Source organism: Phyllopteryx taeniolatus, chromosome 3 (genome assembly GCF_024500385.1).
Source record: "Phyllopteryx taeniolatus isolate TA_2022b chromosome 3, UOR_Ptae_1.2, whole genome shotgun sequence".
Taxonomy (NCBI): Eukaryota; Metazoa; Chordata; class Actinopteri; order Syngnathiformes; family Syngnathidae; genus Phyllopteryx; species Phyllopteryx taeniolatus.
This window is the reverse complement of record NC_084504.1, coordinates 33,599,845-33,619,451: the sequence shown is the minus strand read 5'-3', so window position 1 is coordinate 33,619,451 and position 19,607 is coordinate 33,599,845. Positions and strand designations below refer to the sequence as shown.

The window sequence follows — 19,607 nt, the reverse complement described above, 5'->3', positions numbered from 1 at the left end:
AGCGATGGTGAGGGCAGTAGGCGGCATCAATGACCGCCTCGATCGATTAATAGGTGTCCTCGCGAATATCAGCGGTTCATTAAATACGCCGGTTAACAAAAGAATTCGGAGTCGCATTGTTGAAATCAAATGTTGCCGGGCATGAATTGTTCATCAGTGCGAATTATTCCTGCGTCTCTGATGTGCAGATTTCCCAGCATCACCTCGAAGTGTCGCCAAAGAAAACGTGCGTACGCCAGCCACGCAGTTGGCGTGAGGCACCGCACACTTCCACGCTCACGTCACTCTTGATGCAGCTGAACTTTGCCGTGAAAAAGAACGGACGCACCTTTTTGTGCGTACGCACCTTTTGTACATGAGACCCCTGGTGTCTATCCCGGCCCGCTTCGGGCACGGTGACGCTCGACTGGTCGCCAACCAATCGTAGGGCAAATATAAACAACCATTCACACTCACATTCACACCTACGGGCAATTTAGAGTCTTCAAGTAACCTAGCATGCATGTTTTTTTTTTTTGGGATGTGGGAAGAAACCGGAGTGCGCGGAGAAAAGCCACGCAGGCACGGGGAGAACATGCAAACTCCACACAGGCGGGGCCGGGGATCGAACCCGGGTCCTCAGAACTGTGAGGCAGACGCTCTAACCAGTTGCACACCGTGCCGCCGGGAGAAGAGAAAATATTAAAGAAAATATTTTTTTAACATCAGACAGGTAAAATTGTGGTGAGTTAGTTGTAAGTGACTATTAGGATGACTATGAAAAAAAAATTGCGGTAAAAAATATTTGTTGCTTTTGGTCCTCTATGCCATCGTGCTATTTTTTTCTTTGTAATAACTTTTTTAATGTTGTACAATCCTCAAACTGAAACATTTACTTAAAAGCACCCTACTAAAAAATACAATTAAAAAATAAGTCATTTGTTCGCGCGGTCGGAAGATGAAAAACAAACCCGTCAGCGAACGGCGGCCAGGCCGGATGTGACGAATACGGAAGTTATTCGCTGCCTGACTGGCAGATATCACAGTTGTTTTTGTCCGTATAACTTTTTTGTTGTCTTCTTTGACATGTATGACATTGTTGGACATTGTTAAACTTTCTCGGAGCACGCAGATCGTGACGCTCTGCCGTGCCGTCATGTTATGGCATCGTTTGTGCTGTTTTGACGCAAAGCCTGCTGGGTAATATGCTAAGGCGCTAACCACAACGTGCGTTGGTCGAACGAACTCGAAATGATGACAAAGTGCACCTGAAGGTACGTCAGACTTCCCGCCAACCGACCAAGCGCGCACTAATACTTTTTACTCCTCACCGAGCAAATGGAAAGATAATGGCGTGGGAAATGAAGTGGACTTGTCGTGGTTTATGATGCCCACTTAGTTTTTCCACATATGAATCCTGATTTCGGGACCACGTCGCTCTGAGTCCGCGCGTGCGTGTTCGTACTTGTCACTTGTCGCTTGTCGCTTGTCGCTGGTCGCTGTGCTCCAGCGCACGTCCATCCGCACGCCCCGCATTGGCAAGCTGCTGGCTGTTCACGTTGCGATATCGTCATCGGGAAACACCAAGACGAAGGAGGTTATCGGCTGAATTGTCACCTGAAACATTTCAGTCCAAGACTGATGAGGATGGAGAGAGAGAGAGAGAGAGCCAAGACAGAACTCCAGACCAAATGAACCTGTCCTAGATCTTTTAAAGACTACTTTGATGTCACTTTATTATTTCATTTAAAAGCAATTGCGTCCTCTTTTTCTCCAACCGTTTGAATCCAATATGTGCCCGAAATATAATCTCTTGATTTGGAAAGGATTTGGCTCCAAAAAGTTCTTGTGTTGTGAGCCAAATTCACGTCACTAGCGTCGATATCGATCAGTAATGAATTAAATGCGTTTGAATGAATTGAGTCTCGTCTAATGTCGATCGCAAAAGACACCGTTCAGCATCCGAGTCACAACGGCGTGATCGACCACCCTTCTTTGTCTTTTTTGGTGGTTAATGCTGCCAACGTACTTCCTGTGTTTGTGGACTGTAATGACGCTACAAATCGAGCGCTGACTTTGAACTTTTCCCCAGTTTTATATCGTTTGAAAGTCTGTCCAAAAACGTTAAAAAGCAGTTCCTCAGCCTTTGTAAAGGAACACGGACACCCCTCGCTCCTAACTGACTGGCCTTAAATGTCACTGCGCAACCGCTCGCAATGCCGCTCTCTCTCTTTTTTCCTCGCTCAACCGCTGGCGCACACACGAGCCACAAAGGACCCAAACTGAGCTGGCTGAACATCGCCTGCCTGAAGCAGACAAATGCTTGAGTCTTTTGTACAACTAGGCCTGTCATGATCATTACTACCGTATTTTCAAGACCAGAAGGCGCACTTAAAAGTCTGACATTTTCTCCAAAATGGACGGGGCGCCTTATAATGCAAGGGGGAAGGGGGCGCGGGACAGAGGACGCTGAAGGGACGCCCCCAGTAGCTATAGAGCGTGTTATGGAACTGTGCCATCTATCCATCCGGCCAAGGACTACCGTGGCGGATTACAAGGAAAAGCTGGCCATCTTCCGCTCCGACGGCAGTAAAAAGATTGCCGACAAACGCATCCGGCCCGACCACGTCACCGACACGGACGAGGCCGCGGTAGCGATACGCACAACGGGGCGCGAGAAGTCGGCTTTCGCTGTTGTGCTTGGTTGCCGTGGTCATGGACAGAAACTGCCACCTATGGTGATTTTTAAGAGGAAGACGCTGCCTAAAGAAAAGTTTCCAGCCGAAGCCATCGTCAAGGCCAATGGAAAGGTCTGGATGGACGAGGAGAAAATCAGAGTGGCTGAGGGAAGTGTACGCAAAGGGACCCGGATGTTTTTTTCCCACGCGTCACCGTCCCTGTTGATCAGTGACTCCATGCGCGGACTGCAACTAAGACTGGGAGGCGACGCCGGGCGAGTTCCGCCACCATTTGTGAATGGCGTCCGCTTTGACCGTCGTCCGAGGTTGCCGAACGGCCCCCCGGCAACGAGACCGACTCTCAATGACGAGAGGGAACCCGGCGTGTTTGTCGGAGAACTTGCCCGGCTGTTCGTTTCGGATACAGAAGATGACGACTTTGATGGATTTGCGGAAGAGGATTGATGAGCACATTGTTAAATACGTCAATAAAGTACCACCGAACTCAGTTTTGCTCCCGCTGCCTTTTTAAAAACGTTGTTTTAGCGTGCACGCATGCTACCGTATGTTTTAAGCTAGCGTATGTTTGACCATCCCTGCGCCCAATAATACGGTGCGCCTTATGTATGCGTTCAATACAGAAATCGACCCCGTAACAGAGACTGCGCCTTTTGATACGGTGCGCCTTACGGTCGTGAAAATACGGTACATCGACTTCTCGTTCGATAAATAGACGGACACGATCAATTGTCATTGTTGCGGTGGGCCGACAGAGTCGGACGGCTGTGGCGTCAGCCGCTCGCGGACTTCGGGCAAAATATTTAAGTCCTTCCGGGGCCCACCGTCGCCATGGCGTCAGGGTTAGATCTTTGTCGACGCCATCTGCCGGTCAATGCGACGGCGTGCTCCCGAAGTCAAATAAAACGGTTCAAGTTTCAGCGAACAAAAAGCACCTCCCGGGTGTGCCTTTGGACTTTTTTTGTTTTTGTTTTTTTAACGTGTGACTTTGTTTGAGGCTCACGTAGCACGCGGCGCCGCCGAGCGAAGCGTCGGCCGGGCAAAATCAAGCGCGACAAGGAGAACTTTTCCGATCGTGTAAACATTACGCTAAGGAAAACTACCGCGACACGTTGCCGCTTGTATTTCGGAGCTTGCGGATGATCAAAGGCCGACTCGGAGCCAGTCGGTCACAAGAGCGGCGCCGCGCTATGAAGTTACGTAACACGGAACTCCTTTCAACTCCGCATCTTTGCGATTTTCCCGGTGTACGTACTGTCCCAAGTCGGAGCGCAGTCTTATGCGGGACGGGCACGTGCGATTGCTACTGCTGTAAACTCGAGTTCATTTAAAACCAAAAAAAAAACAATCACTCTTGTGCGGTCGCTGGCTTCCCCCAAATGATCAGTTTTAGTTTACGTGCCTCACAATTATATTTGTTAGTCTTGCACTGCCAAAGTGCAAAACCCCCTTTTAGGGTGCGAGTTCAGAATGTCGAGCGTCCAAGAGCACGGCGCCGACAAGCTCGGTCGGCTGTCCCTAATCGAGTGGCCGGCCTCACAGATTAAAAAAAAAAAAACGGCTTGCTGCTTGAAATCAACACGAAACGAAGACCAAAGGTGAGCGAAGCCGTCAAGCTGAAGGAGGAGTCCTACCGGGCCGTTTTGGCCCGTGGGACTCCCGAGGCAGCCGGTGGGTACCGGCTGGCCAAGCGGAATGCGGCTTTGGCGGTCGCTGAAGCAAAAACTCGGGTATGGGAGGAGTTCGGTGAGGCCACGGAGAAAGACTTCCGGACGGCTTCGAGGAAATTCTGGTCCACCATCCGGCGTCTCGGGAGGGGGAAGCGGTGCACCGTCAACACTGTGTATAGTGGGGATGGGGCGCCGCTGAGCTGGACTCGGGACGTTGCGAGCCGGTGGGGAGAGAATACTTCGAAGACCTCCTCGATTCCACCGACACGCCTTCCCATGAGGAAGCGGAGTCTGGGTTCTCTGAGGCGGCCTTCCTATCTCTGGGGTTGAGGTCACCGAGGTGGTTCAAAAGCTCCTCGGCGGCAAGGCCCCGGCCGGGGGTGGATGAGATTCGCTCGGAGTTCCTGAAGGCTCTGGACGTTGTGGGGCTGTCCGGTTGACACGCCTCTGCAACATCGCGTGGACATCGGGGACAGTGCCTCTGGATTGGCAGACTGGGATGGTGGAGGGGGGCTGGAGGGTGTGTTCCAACTACAGGGGGATCCCACTCCTCAGCCTCCCTGGTAGGGTGCTGGAGAGGAGGGTCCGTCGGGAAGTCGAATCTCACATTCAGGAGGAGCGGTGTGCTTTTCTTCCTGGCCGTGGAAAGGCGGACCAGCTCTTCACCCTCGGCAGGGTCCTCGAGGGTGCGCGGGAGTTCGCCCAATCGGTCTACATGTGTTTTGTGTCCTGTGGGGGGTGCTTCGGGATTATGGGGTACCGAACCCCCTGATACGGGCTGTTCGGTCCCTATACGACCAGTGTCAGAGTTTGGTCCGCATTGCCGAAGATTGGAAGATTGTGTTGATGTAGTTTGCTTTGCTTAAAGGCGTTGGTAAAATGTCAACAATGCCCCCCCCCCCCAAAACAGAAAAAAATGGATGTGAATCTGAACGGCGAGCATGCAGGGGTCCGCTCTCTTGTGCTTTTGTGTAGTACGTACGTTTTGTGTGCCCTTAGTCTATTTTTTTGTGTGCGCAGCGGTCATGTCGTTGTGCGAGCAGAGGGACAGGATCCAGCAGCAGGTGGAACTTCTGCAACGCCGTTTGTGTGCCAGCAACAGCGAACTGCAGCAACTCAGCAGCGACTCAGGTCGCCTTTGTACTTTCAACGACACTTCCGTCCGCTTTGTCTTTTTCCGCCAAAGCGAGACGAACGGGAAGCGCACGCTTGTGACGCGGACTTCTTGTCTCTCCATTAGATGACGAGTCCGGCGAAGACACGGACCTGGAGGCGGCGCCGGTAATACGCACGCGCACACATGGGGCCCCGTGATTTTTGCGCACGGTTTTCATGTCGGTTACTGACCAATCTTGGCCCGAGACCAAGACCGCTCGCCCCCCACCCCCCCAGACTGGACTGTCCGATCCTGAACTTTGAACGATGACAAACTCGACAAGAAGGACAAGTGGGCCGGACCAGAATACTCGTGCCTCAATGAGCTTTACATTTTCTTTAAATATTCACATTTATTGATTACAGTCTCGCTGCAATCGGAAATTTCGGAACCAAAACGATGGCAATTCCACCAATATTAAGAATCCTTTTTTTCAACTTCCGGTTCGCAGTGGATCTCAATGCTGTCTGCACCTTTATAAAACAATAATTTCAAATTGACCTCAACTCCTGACGAGCTCAATCGGAATCACCATCTTCTTTATTTGCCGAGTACGTCCCAAAAAAAGCACACAAGGAATTTGTCTCGGGTAGTCGGAGCCGCTCGAGGACGACAACGGACGGAGAACGCTTTGGAGACACAATACTTGACTTGACTTTCCACTCGGTAGCCGAGAGACTTGGCTCGACTTTGACTTGAACTACACGACTTGACAAGTCATCTCGCTTAGAGTTGTAAATCTGCATTTTAATTGAGATAGTTTGCCCCTTTCTGTGGGGGCGATTCACGCCAACCTGGCAACCCGGTCCGCGTTGTTGCGCACTTGCCAATGTGACGTGACCACCTGCGTCGACAACGATGGAAGGGGCGCAAAAGATACGTAGTGTATATGGCTGAAATAAAAATGTCATTCATTTGGGAGAAAAGAATAAGCCGGAAGCGACGCCTGCGTTACTTCTGCTTGAATTGTTAAAATCAAACAAATTGTATCTATTAAAGGGGAAACCAAAATTTCGGAAAAATGACGAGAAACCTTTTAATCAGTCTCATAATCTGAAGGTTGTTCCACGTTATGAAATTATTATTCCGAGTGGAATTTTATAGTCTATTTAATGACATCTACAAGGGATCTAGAGGGAAACGCACAAAGGCTCGAAACTAAAGAAAGACAATAACACTAGTAATGGTATAAAGAAGGAAAATCGAAATAAAACATCGTGTGTTGGACTAAAGTTGGAAAGTGCGTCAAGTAGGGACGGGAGAGAACGAGAGAGGACAAAATTGAGATTTTGTCTGAAGCTCGTCATTTCCCCGAAATACTACTGCTAATGTTGTAGTCTCCTCACGAGCGTAGGCTCAAGACGGTGGGTGGTAGTCTCTCTCCGGGGGTGGCGACAGATTTGGTTGCAGGAGAAAAATATGGCGAAAAAGAAAGCAAAATAAAAGAGGCGGGAGAAGAACAATGGTTGGTCGTCACGCCTTCTCGGGAGAACAGCGTGCCTTTTTTGGGGCGACTTCAGAGCGTACTCGGGGCCGTCGGAGCAGCTGCTCTGACCGCCTAGCGACGGCGCACATCGAGGCTGGGAAGCCGAGGCTGGCGGTTACCGAGCCGTGCGCCCGCGCAAAAGAAAAGCCCGCACAGGGGTGCGTTTTGGCGGCGGATTGAGGATTGGCGCCGAGGTCGGCCCACGAATAAATGGATGCGACCTCAGCTGTCATTCCAAACTCGATAGAACAACGGTCGCACCTAACGTGTCCGGTGGCGCATGTGCGTGACACGCGCACACGCAGTCCGTTGCAGGTCTGCTGGCTAGCAGGCAAAAGATCGAGACAGAGATCCAGAACCTGGAGAACATTCTGGGACCGCACAGCCCCGTCAGTGTGTCAGGTAGCACCTTCCGCTTCCGCTTCCTGTCATGTGACCGCGCGTCCGCTCACTCTAACCGTGTGTGCTTGCAAGATGGTGACGACGACGACGACGACGACGACGGCGGCAACAGCAGCGGTGAAAGTGAGGTCAGTGGAGCGTCGAATATCTTCGAACATGTGACTTCTCTATAACATGCTGAGCGGCTTCGTGCCGGTGTGTTTGAACGTCAGCTGGGTCTGTCCACCACCGTGGACTCGTGTCTTCAGATGAACCTGGTGTACCAGCAGATCCTTCAAGAAAAGCTCAAGCAGCTGGAGACTCTTCTGGCGCACAACCAGCGACAACAGGCACGCACACGCACACAAATGCACATGCACACGGCAGCCATGATGCAAGACGGCGTGCGTGTGTGCGTGTGTGCGTGCGTAGAAGGAGGCAGTGGCTCAGCTGTCCGGGCCAATCAGAGAAGCTTCCAAAGAAGAGCCCGCCTCCTCGTCGGCGTACCCGAAGCACGGCGCCTTGTTCCTGGGCCACTTCTTGAAGCCGTACTTCAAGAGCAAAGTCACAGGCCTGGTAATAATAATAATAATAATAATACGTTTTATTAGTAAGCAGCTTTCGTGACTCTCAAGGACACCAAAAACGGAATTATACAGAGAGAATAAAACAATTACAAAGAAAACAGGGCAGCGGAGTTACAGTGAGTAAGCCATCTTGAACGGGGTTAGGGTTTTTAGTTTGTTTTGAAAGGAAGTGATAGAAAGTGAGTTGCGGAGGTCTGGTGGCAAAGAGTTCCAGAGATGGGGAGCAGTTCTGCCCCACGTGGTGCTGAGACGGGCAGGTGGGACACTCGAGCGGATGGAGGGCGAGGAGGATCCGAGGATGCGGACTGGAGTGCCGGTGTGGGCGAGGTTGTGGATGGCCTTGAAGATGTAGAGGGGGAGCTTGAACTGGATTCTAAATTTGAGCGGGAGCCAGTGAAGTTGCTGGAGGATGGGGCTAATGTGGCGAAAAGAGGGGGGGTCTCCATAGGATCAGTTGTAGCCGATGGAGGGAGTTGTCGTCGTTCAGACGGACGGGTGGGACAAGTCTGCCGACCAGGATGGAGGTAGCGTGCGGGGTGAGGGAGGGGCAGAGTCGGTCGACGTTGCGTAGGTGGAAGCGAGTTGTCTTCTTGATGTGAGAATGGAAAGACGGGTGTGCCGGCGAGGACGACGCCCAGACTCTCAGCCCGAGGGCAAGGGGGGGGCGAGGGAGCGGTCGACGGGGATGGATGGACTTCGCTTTGGATCGTGCAGATTTCGCGCCAACAAGTAAAGCGTCCCGTGACCTTTGACCTGTCCACCGATCGCAACGCCGCTCTGTCCGCCCGCAGGGTCCTCCGGCCAATCAGGATGCGAAGGAGAAGATGATGAAGATGAAGGGTTGCCTGGACAACAGCAAGATGAAAGTCAAGCGATGTGAGGAAGCCGATTGTACCGTCACCGTGACGACCGTCAACGCGCACTTTTTGACTCCTCGACATTGTCGTCCTCGCGTGTGTGTGTGTGTGCGTGTGCGCGCCTTCAGGGGAGAGCTGGCAGAAAACCTTGCTGATCAACTCCGTTTCCAAAGACGGTCTGAGGAGACTCCTCCAACCCAAGCTGTCCAGGTTGGAGTCGTTTTCTTGTCTTCGAGGTTTTCCTTCTTCTCTTCCTTTCTTCTTCTTCACCATCACCATCATCATCATCTTCAGGTTGGACTACTTGACTCAGAAGTTGTCTTCATCGGACAAGTCCGAAGACGAGAAGCGGCAGCTCAAAGCTCACGTTGAAAATCTGGAGAAAGACATTGAATCCATCAAGTATGACGTCACACTTTGTTTTCGGTCATGAATCCGTTCCATAAAGTCCGACTAAAACCGAATCGTACAAAAACCAAAGCCATATTTCACACGGTAATGTCAATCCAATTAATCCCTTCCAGACACCCAAAAATATGGAAAAAAATACATTTTTATAAAGAATAACTGCAGCTTTGCAGTGTAAAATACATACGATATACAATTTCAAACTTTTTGTCATGAGGGTCCAACAGGCGGCAAGTGCAAGGCAACGACAACTCTCTCGGTCTGCTCGGCAACAGTCCGACAAGGCGGGGCATCGTCGGCGCAACGCATCCAAAAGTCAAAAGTCAGACCTTCAACTGCACTATTTGCACATTTGTCGTTGACCGATACTGGCCACTCGCGCCAGAGTAGCATCTGCTCCATTTGCACACTGATTGAGGAGTATCTGCAACATTTGCACAATCGACATTGGCCCAGACTATCGTGCCACTCGCTTGAAGTCTCGACGCCCTTTGCACAATGCTCATTGCGCCGGACTATGGCAATATTAGTCTTTCGAACTGCTCTAAGTGCTAGAGGACAATTGTCAAAAAAAAAAAAAAAAATGTACCAGCATTACCAGATAACTAGCAACCCTTTATCGCTCAGTGACTGTTTTTTTGTCTCCAAAGTGTTCTCTGTCAATTGACAAATTCCTTGTGTGTTTTTTGGACATACTTGGTAAATAAAGATTCTGATTCGGATTCTGATTCAAAATGAAAGCATTGTGGAATACGCCTTGCCGTCGGTTGAAGCCTTTTTGCACAATTTGATGCTCGCTCAACGAGATGAAAAAGTCAGATTGTAGTCACAAGGCCGTGGCAACGGTGCGCCGATTCCGGGAAATGAATGGCTGACAAGCGGCTGGGACAAAGGAGTTTTTGGGTGAAAAACCAAATCCTAATCAAAACTGAGGCACGCGAAAAGCGAAGTTCTGTATCTGCTAATATTTTTCACGTTGGTAGCATCCTGTCCGTATGTGCTCGTGTGGCTAGCTGCTGACGCTGGTGCATTGTGATTGGCCAGATTGAAGAAGGAGGAGGAGCTTGTCGGGGACCAGAACGAGTACCACGACTGGCACAAGATCGCCAACATTGACGTACGTGAACGCTTGTCGAAGATTGTCTACGAGGGCTAAGATCACCTTCTGGGCCTATTAGCGTGTGGCTAACAGCGTCTGTGTCAGTTTGAAGGCTTGCGCCAGGCGGACGACCTTCGCCTCTTCTGGCAGAACTTTCTGCATCCCTCCATCAACAAGAACCGCTGGAGCGCTGAAGAGGTTCAGAAGCTTAAGGAGGTCAGCGCCAGAAACCAAGAGAGCAACTGGGACCTCATCGCTAAGGAGTTACAGGTGAGCGGGGTGGATCATGGCGGGGAGATGACGGCGAGGTTGTGCATTGACGCGCTTCCGCTGTTCCGTCAGACGGGCCGCACCGCTTTCATGTGCCTGCAGACGTTCCAGAGGTTCATCTCGTCCTCTCTCAAGCGCGGGGCCTGGACCCCCGCCGAGGACCAAAAGCTCACGCAGATGGTTGAGAAGATGCGGATCGGGAACTTCATACCGTACACGCAGAGTAAGAACACCGGCGGCGTCACACAGCACGGACACGGACCACGACTCTTCCTCTTCTTCCTCTTCCTCTTCCTCAGTCTGCTACTTCATGGAGGGTCGAGACACGCCGCAGCTCATCTACCGATGGAGTTCAGTTCTAGACCCCCAGCTGAAGAAAGGAACCTGGTCCACAGAGGAGGACCAGGTCTGTGGCACGGGGACATCGTCAGGGTCTGAAGTCTCTGTCCGGTCTACTCCTCTAAATCTTGTGTCCACCCGCTCGCTCGCTCGCTCTCTTCACAGCTGCTGCTGAGAGCGGTCGCACGTCACGGGGAGAAGAGGTGGTGGAAGATCCGCTCGGAGGTCCCCGGCCGCACCGACGGAGCCTGCAGGGACCGGTGAGGAGGACCAGGTTCGGATAAACGAGACTGACCTGACTGACGTCGCGTTTGTCGTCTGTCCCGCAGATACTTGGACTGCCTGAAGGAAGGAACCAGGAGAGGAGCCTTTGACTTGGATGAGCAGCAACTCCTCCTCCGGCTGCTGGACAAACATGGCGCCGGTCCGTGTCCATCGCGCCCACCTTGATTAGCATGTTAGCCGCTGCCGCTAACACTTCATTTGTCTTCATTAGCAAGTTAGCCAGTAATGCTTTATTAGCAAGTTAGGTGGTGCCGCTAACACTTCAAGTATGTTTCGGAGTGTGTTAGTTAGTTAGTTAGTAAGTAACAGCTAATGCACAATGTGTTATTAGCATGCTATCCATAGCAGCTAAATCTTTGAGTTTATGAGCATGCTATCAGAGACAGTATATTAAACGTACAGTATATTGAGGACTGACAAATAAATGCTACCATACCATGTTAGCCAGTGCGGGTAACGTGTCATATTAATAAAAAGGCGGGACATTTTGTGTGCACTGATGAGTGTTGGTCGCCAGGTCGCTGGGCGAAGATCGCGGCAGAAATTCCACACCGCAACGATGCTCAATGTCTCAGAGAATGGAAAAAAATGATGAGACGCGCAAAAGAGCCTTTGAAGGTACACGACGGACGTGAGAGCGTTCAGTGTTTGCACAACACACAAGCATTCATCTTCATTGGCGTGTGTGTGTGTGTTGTGTGTTTTCTCTAACAGACAAGACGACGAATACCAAAGACCTCCCAGGAAACCAAGACCATGAAGAATGAGAAAACCAAGTTGAGGGCAAGCATTAGGAGCCGTCTGCAGAGAATCAAAGAGCAGGAGGACAGCAGCCAGGAAGACGAGGATGAGGTCAAGTACATGGACACTGGGGGCGAAGACGAGGAAACGGAAGAGAGTTCAATGGACAGCAAGTGTGAGGAAGACGAGGCGGATGATGCAGAGGAGGACAACGATTACTACCTGGTCCCACCCATGCACCAGTGGATTCCGCAGGAGGAAAGTCCAGAGTCCAGTTTCCACCGTGCAACGCTGGTGACGCTGGAGCCGGCATCCGCCGACCCCCCGTCGGGCCCGGCGGCCGTCCGCTCCACGGTGGTGGCCGAGTTCGGCCGCTCGGTGGTGGTGGGCCCGCCGCCCCGGCGGCTGAGCTGGGAGGAGCGCCACGCGGGCGGCGCCATGCTGATGATGTCCCAGGAGCAGCTGCACTCGCACCTGTCTCACCAGGCCAACAAGTACAACAAGCTCCGCCCCCGCCGCCACCCCCCCAAGAAGGGCCACGTGACGGTCACAGAGATGGACTACATGCTGCAAGCCGCCGTGTTACCTTGGGTGGGGAATGTGCTCGTGCCCAGCCCAGCCACCCCCACGCTGGCCGACGCCCTCGGGGACAAGACGACGCTGAGCTCCACCCCTGTCTTCAGGCTCCTCCTCCGCGCCATGACGGTGGATGTCTCTGGCTGCAAAGACGTCATCGTCAGGCGGGGCTGCGACAAGCTGACCCCACCCCCGTGGAGACCCCTCCTACCGCGCCCGCCACCGCCAAAGCCCGAATTGACACCCGCCTTACCACCCCCACGCCACAAGAACCCCAAGACGGTGGCGGCCATGTTGTACACCAACCGGGCCCGCCCCCCGGGGGTGATGCAACGAGCTCCCCCCGCTGGCTTCCTCCCACACGGCCCTCCTTCAATCTGCCTCGTGGCCACGCCCCCTTTGTTGCCCAAGGCACCTCTACCTCTGCGTCCTTTTCAAGTCCAACCACAGGTCAGCTTTTTCTCTCTCCAGTATTGATTGGTTGACCTAATTTGATTGACATGATGATTGACACGCTTTCCGTCCCCGCAGACGTGGTGCCGCCTCCCGTTTATCCTCCCCTGCGCTCCTCCCAGGCCCCCTCCACCCTCCGTCTGGCTGCTAACCACGCCCCCTCTTTCTGGAGGCCTCTCTGGCCCCGCCCACCCGTCCTTGCCCACGTCCCCTCTTTCTGTGCACCTCGTGTCCCCACCCCTCCTCGCTGGCCCTGTACGCCCATCCTTGACCACAACCGCTCTAGCTCCGCCCCCTCTCGACTGCTCTTCTGCGGCGCCCGCCTCGGCCCCGTCCGGCTCCGTCACTCGTGACCACGACTACAGCGGTCCTGCCCCCAAGCCGCCGCCCGCGAGGAGGAAGCGGGGGTGCGAGGAAGATTCTGGGGGCAGAACTCACACCAATGTGGGGAAGCGAATCAGGAAGTCGAGTCAGAAGGCCCAGGTAAAATGTTTCTCTTATGCCCTGCCCACTTTCTCACTTTCCATCGGTTCACATGTCAGGACGCGCGCGCACACACGCACGCATGTGCACATATACAAAGGTTCATCCAATGCTGGAGCGACAGATTCTGTTGCATCGAACGTTTTGGCTCTGGGGCCACATGGACTTTTAAAATTTGACAGAAGCAGATGCTTGCATATAAAAAAAAAAAAAAAAGAAAAGTCCTTGTAGTGTTAATACTTCGATTTACTTTGAATGTTTTGTTGATCGCCTTCTTTTGCCAGCGCATGAAAGTCTGGTGTTAGTTTCGTTGTGGCAATTCTCCGAACACATCTGAGGTGTTCCTCACTCCGCTGGGATCTGGAGGATGTTTTGTTGGTGTTCATCACACATGCGGAACCAAACACCGCCGGCATCCTCTGTGTCGTCTTCTGGAATTTTGGAAATTTGTCTGCGCTTAATGACGCATAAAACTCCTCCAGTTTGAGAGTTCCACTTCTCTTTTAAGACAGTATCACATTGGAGATCAATCAGTTCCATCTGCGGCTTCAGTTTCAGGGTCTCGTGTGACTGAATCTTGGATGGCAGATTGTCAGGTAAAGGTGTTCGCTGAGCCGCCGAGCCTGCGGCCATCTGTCCCTGCGTCGATTGGCTGTTCGCATAATCGGAAAAGTGACTGCTGATGTTATATTCCTCTAAAACCGCAATGGGTTCTTAACAAATTCGACATACAGCCTTTGACCGGACTTCGGCGAAAAAGTATTCAGTAGTCCATTCTATATTAAACACTCGGAACTCACTGTCGACTTGTCTTTTCTTTGGCCCGCTCGTGGTTGAAGAAGGGTTCAGAGCAGTAGCGGAGTAAAAACACATCAGCCAAAGTCGAGCCAATGTATCACTGTGCCTACGGCGCTACCTGCTGGAACCGCTGGGCGTTATTCATGAATGAATGATGAAATAATTCGGCTTCTGCCTTCGCCACAGCTTGCACGATGCCCGCCTTCGCTGTGGATGGCGAGATGGCACGGTCGGTCAGAGCATTTCCTTTCTTTCGGCGTTTCGTTTTTCAGCCTATCACTAATTAAAATTGTAGTTGCATTTGGAAAAAGAGCCGCCAAGTCTCTGAGTCTCTGTTTTCATATAACTTCCTCCATTGGTTCAAGACCCCGACCGGACCATCCTCCGACATCACAGTTGACACCGATACCCCGGCCTTGCTGACGGAGAGGCTTCGTACTGACAAGGAGAAGCTGACGCACTCTGCTCGCCCTTTCGCTAGCCAGCCGTAGTAGTACGAAGCTACCGCACGAAACGAATCACGACGACCTTTAACACGCGCGCACGCACCCACGGACACGTGCACCCACAAAGCCCGCAACAACCAAATGAACCTTTTTGTTGCAGGCTTTGACCCGTGAGAGGAGGAGACAGGGTTGTCGTAAATCCCAGCCCAAAAAGGGTGGCGCCGCACAAGTGACTTCCCCCCCCCGGGCGCACGTGCCGTCTTCATTGGCCGCTTCCGGTGGGCTCGTTCAACTGCTGCAAGCTCTGCCTCCGGTGCCCCGCGGGCTCAGGCCCCTCCCCCCCGCAGGCGGGGCGGGCCTGAACATTGACCCCTCCCTGGTGTTCTCGGGGTCGCCTGTGACGGTCGCAGATTGGCTGGTCGGCCGTGGAGGCGTGGCCGTGCCGGAATCGGGCGTGTCCCTGCCGTACCTGCCGCCGTGCAGCAGCAGCCTGAACGCGCTCGCTGCCGTCCTTGCTGACAAAACGAAGAACGCTAGTGCCGCCAGGCAACTTGTACAGCGCGCCACACAGGCCACGCCCTCTTGCCTGCCTGAAGACAGCGCTGACGAAACAAGTAAAGGCGCGCGCGCGCACACACACACACACACGCGCATGCATTGAGTCTCGGAACAATAAATGCTCTTGTACGCTTGTGTCTTTTGTACGCGTGTGATTGTTGTTGTTGTTGTTGTTGTTGCCGTAGTGTGTTTGTTGCGAAGTTTGGTGAGGGAGCGTTTGGGATCCAATCCGGCGTTCCGGCTGCTGAAGGCTCGCTTCCTGTCAGTGTTCGCCCTCCCCGCCCTCCTCGCCACCCTGAGGCCCGTCGCCACGTTGACGTCGTCACGCGCACCTGAAGTCGAGAAGAAAGTGAAGAACGCCAAACAAAGGACACAAAAGCACAACGGATGGGTGAGTCGAGCGAAACGTTTTCACGTGCGCGCGAGCGGTGCCCGTCGCGTGGCGGTGTCAGAGATTGTAACGTGCGTATAATTGGAACCCGTGTCACACAGAGAACGTTTTCATGCGATGGCTCGGGATCTCCAGCCAATCACTTCTCAGGAATCAGCGCCACTGGCCCTGCCCTCCCTGCCCAGCCCCGCCCCAGTGAGGCTGTCAGCAACCAATGAGAAGCTTTGATTTGTTTTTATTTGACTGTTCCTTGTTCATGTCGTATACCTGAACGCATCGCAACGGTGAGTTCAGGAACCTTCGTCTGAGATGTTTTGCAATAAAGTTTTTTTTTTTTTTTTTTAAATAAAGTTCAACATCAGCTGAAAGGTTTTTAAAAGCTTGTTTTTTGTTTGTCGTGTGATGCGTGGGTGGAGTTTGGTAGGCGGCGGCGGCGGCGGTGTGCCGCAAACCAACACAAACCTAACATTTGCGCTATTTGCGGACACACCGGGAATCCCAAAGAGGTTTTCGCCAGCAGCCCGCGCCGCCATCGTTTGGGAAGTTTCATCATTGGAAGGAAGATGAAGAAGAAAGCGGAACAGGCGTCCCGGCATTTGTTGAGGATTCCTGGAATGGTCCCGGAATGCCCGCTTGCCTTCAGAATTTGTATATTTTTTCCCAGGTGGTGTGCAGACTTGACAGAGGAGCAGCTGCCGTGTGGTCACGTGGCGGGCTAAAACAAAGACAATGCGCTACCAAAACATGGGGGGGAAAAAGGGTTCTTTTTGCTGCTTTGGATTGTTCCTCGTGCTTTATTTCTTAAAAAACAACACTGTCCAAATAAGAGAGAGTCAAAAATACACTTCCGGTGGGAATGTTCGTGTGAAGGAACGAAGCGGAAGTGCTGGCGTTATTGCGGTCGGGAAGCAGCACGAGCGGCTCAGCTGTTTTCAACGAGGAATAAAAACAAACTTTGGAGTGTTTTTCCTGATTCGTTTTTTTTTTCCTTTTCCTTTGAAGGACATTTTGCGCCCGACGGACCAATTTGTACGCGGCGGCGGACGGTCATGTCTCTGCCGATTCTGGTTGCGCTCCTGGTTCTGTGTCCGAACCCGCGTCCGTGCCGGCCTCTGGACGACCAGGCGGCGGACTGCGGGCCGTGCCGAGCCGACTCGTGCCCGGCGCCGCTCGGCTGCCGGGCCGGCGCGGTGCCGGACCGCTGCGGCTGCTGCTCGGAGTGCGCCAACCTGGAGGGGCAAGCCTGCGACCCGGGACGCAAAAACGTCCTCTTCGGACTCTGCGGGGACGGCCTGCGGTGCCAGGCGGACCCGCGACCCGCCGGACGGCGTGTGGGCGACCAAGACGAGGAAGACGAGGAAGATGAGGAAGAGGAGCAGGTGTGCGTTTGCGAGGAGCGCGAGGCGGTGTGCGGGAGTGACGGGGTGACGTATGCAAACGTGTGCCACTTCAAAGAGGCCGCCTTCTCGGACCCCGAGCTGCACGCCAGGGGGCGGGGCCCCTGCAAGACTGGTACGGGGCTGAGCGCGCACACACACACACACACAACGTTTCAGTACAACATACAATTCTACTTCCATCCAAAAAAAACCCGACCATATACTTGAGTAGATTTCATTTGTATGATATCAAACCTTCCCTCACGGTTTAGTTTCACTTCTGGTGCTGAACATCTTCAACCCTAAGGTGGCTTTGATTTCTGATGCGCCAGAATTGACTGGACGTTTACAGAAGGAGATTTCGCCATTTTTGCTTTGAGGAGCTTCTTCTGTTTTGTCCCAGTGCGCACGCGTTCAGTTGGTTATACGCTTGAAAATGGATTTTAGCTAACGTAAATAACGACCGCTTTCGAGGCTTGGTAAGTTATATTATTTGACGACGTGGCAGTGGTGGTGCCCGAATGTTTTTTGGATGTATTTTTAAAGCTCGCTTATACAGGGGACAAACGAGTTTGGCGGCAGAGGGAAGCCGCCCGAGCACAAACTGACATGTTTAGGTTGCGGGCACGGCTGCGCATGGAAAGCGCTTCGTTTGGAGCAGCGTCCGCCGGCCACCAGGGGGCGAGCGTACGGTTAAGGCTTCGTCAAGGGCGGGCACCGCGCTGCACGGCCGCCACCGAAATAGAAGCTTCAAATGCCCTTGATGCCCAACGTGGTCATATCTGAAGCATCGGTTTGGAAGGTGGTCCTCTCAGCACATTGGCCGAGAGGCGCCGTGTCGCGCTAAGACGCGGTTAACGATCGTTGTGGCGGCGGCCTCCACTTCCGCTTTTCACCGCAGTCAAAGAAAAATACAAAAATAAATAACCGGCAGAAGTGAATGGCGAGGGAAACGACAACTGTGCACGACGGGGGCGTACCGGTCCGCCCTCAACAATTCCCGATATTCCCGAGCGGGATTTTCCAATGAAAATCTTCTTGACTTTGATGAATGAAACGTATTTGCCTCCATTAAAAATCAATCATATTGATTCAGTTACCCCTCGATAAAGTCGAGTTTATTTGGATGATTAGCTATCATTTATTCTTACTCAAAGATGAATTTTGCATTGGAAACTGTGAAAAGTAGTGCCATAAGAATAAAAGGTTTTTCCCTTGGTTGGATGAGAAGGATTTTAGGTGGATGACCTAGTGCGGTCTCGGGCGGCGTGGGTGATGCCAACGGGGGAGAGTCTGTTTTGCTCATTTTTAATAGCGCCGGTTCAGTACTGCGGAGAGGCCGAAAACCAGACGGGTCCGTGTCTGAAACAGGTTTTCTGATACTAGGGGTGACGGTTGCAGTTTGAGTGGATGATGGCGGAGACGAGGGGGCGCAGTGAGGACGGGCCAGCTTTGCCCGAGATTGGGGGGAGGGGATCGAGCTGGCCGCTGGAGGGCTTGGATTTCTGGAGAAGATCGGAAATTCCTTAAGGAGCGACGGGCGGGGCATTCGGGTTTGCAGCTGCACAAAGCTGTTGGTGGATTTTCAGGGAAATGAGTTGCAGGTGTGAGAAGGCAGAGAGTCAGCGGGTCGAGGGGCGGCAATTGTGTCGCTGATTTGGTTTGGTGTAATGGGCGGGGCTACGGGCATTTGGTCAGCTTTTCTCGGAGAGACGATGGAGTTGTCCACCTTATGATTTCAACAGTTCCAGTTATCAAAGTGGGCCCTAAAAGCCAAGTGAACGGGAGCGGCAGCCATCTTGTTTTCCTGTGCGAGGTGTTCGCCTTCCCGATGGCGGCGGTGGAATGGCGCAAGGACGACGACGACGACGTCGTCCTGCCCGGAGACGACCCACACATCTCCGTGCAGGTGACGCCAACACACGACACACACGACGCGCTCGACACACACTGGAAACTTTGGCTCCGCCTCCCCTTCAGAGCCGTGGCGGGCCTCTGCGGTTCGAGCTGTCCAGTTGGCTGCAGATTGAAGGGGCGGAGCCTGGAGACTCGGGAACCTATCGCTGCGTGGCCCGCAACAGCTTAGGCTCCGCCTCCGCCGCGGCCGCGCTGGGTGTCCTGCGCGCTGGTGAGCGGTCGCCGAACATTCTCTCTTCCGATTGGACGCCCGAGTTGCCGCTCGTTTCAAATTGGTCGCATGACCTAACGCCATCTTCTGATTGGTCGTAGCATTAACCACTCTCGTCCGATCGGCTCGCTTTCTTCTGATCGGTCGCATGAAGAAATGCTTTCTTCTGATTGGTCACCTAGAGAAGTGTTTTCCGAACGGTCACTTTTTTGATTCGTTCTCCCTTGATTGGTCGCGTGTTTGTCCCTCAGAGGAGCTGTCGTCCTACTTGGCCAATCATGCGAGCGACGACCAACGCCGCCTCTATTGACGACGATGATGTCACTTCCTTCCGGCCCGCCGCCATTTTTGGGTGAAACATTACGATAGTTGACATTATGTCGAGTTTAAAAAGTCGCCGTCAATCTTAATAATTTTTGGGGAACAAGGGTGCGATTGGTC

At 52.9% G+C, this 19,607-nt stretch overlaps 2 protein-coding genes across 2 annotated transcripts; both read left to right on the top strand.

Moving 5' to 3' along the window:
* The first annotated feature begins 972 nt into the window (after nucleotides 1–972).
* Nucleotides 973–16,624, top strand: snapc4 (small nuclear RNA activating complex, polypeptide 4). Its single transcript, XM_061768935.1, has 22 exons — nucleotides 973–1,253; nucleotides 5,366–5,476; nucleotides 5,586–5,626; nucleotides 7,293–7,389; nucleotides 7,462–7,517; nucleotides 7,602–7,718; nucleotides 7,801–7,944; nucleotides 8,747–8,831; nucleotides 8,941–9,022; nucleotides 9,107–9,214; nucleotides 10,265–10,337; nucleotides 10,425–10,589; nucleotides 10,662–10,812; nucleotides 10,889–10,995; nucleotides 11,094–11,188; nucleotides 11,258–11,352; nucleotides 11,731–11,831; nucleotides 11,928–12,980; nucleotides 13,062–13,466; nucleotides 14,871–15,324; nucleotides 15,454–15,659; nucleotides 15,761–16,624. Exons 2-22 carry the CDS (start codon nucleotides 5,371–5,373, stop codon nucleotides 15,875–15,877), a joined length of 3,858 nt encoding a protein of 1,285 aa, XP_061624919.1. The 5' UTR covers nucleotides 973–1,253; nucleotides 5,366–5,370; the 3' UTR covers nucleotides 15,878–16,624.
* A 63-nt stretch (nucleotides 16,625–16,687) lies between these two features.
* LOC133475700 (kazal-type serine protease inhibitor domain-containing protein 1-like) lies at nucleotides 16,688–19,558 on the top strand. Its single transcript, XM_061768938.1, has 4 exons — nucleotides 16,688–17,171; nucleotides 18,784–18,947; nucleotides 19,019–19,166; nucleotides 19,418–19,558. Exons 1-4 carry the CDS (start codon nucleotides 16,709–16,711, stop codon nucleotides 19,474–19,476), a joined length of 834 nt encoding a protein of 277 aa, XP_061624922.1. The 5' UTR covers nucleotides 16,688–16,708; the 3' UTR covers nucleotides 19,477–19,558.
* Nucleotides 19,559–19,607: the final 49 nt, after the last annotated feature.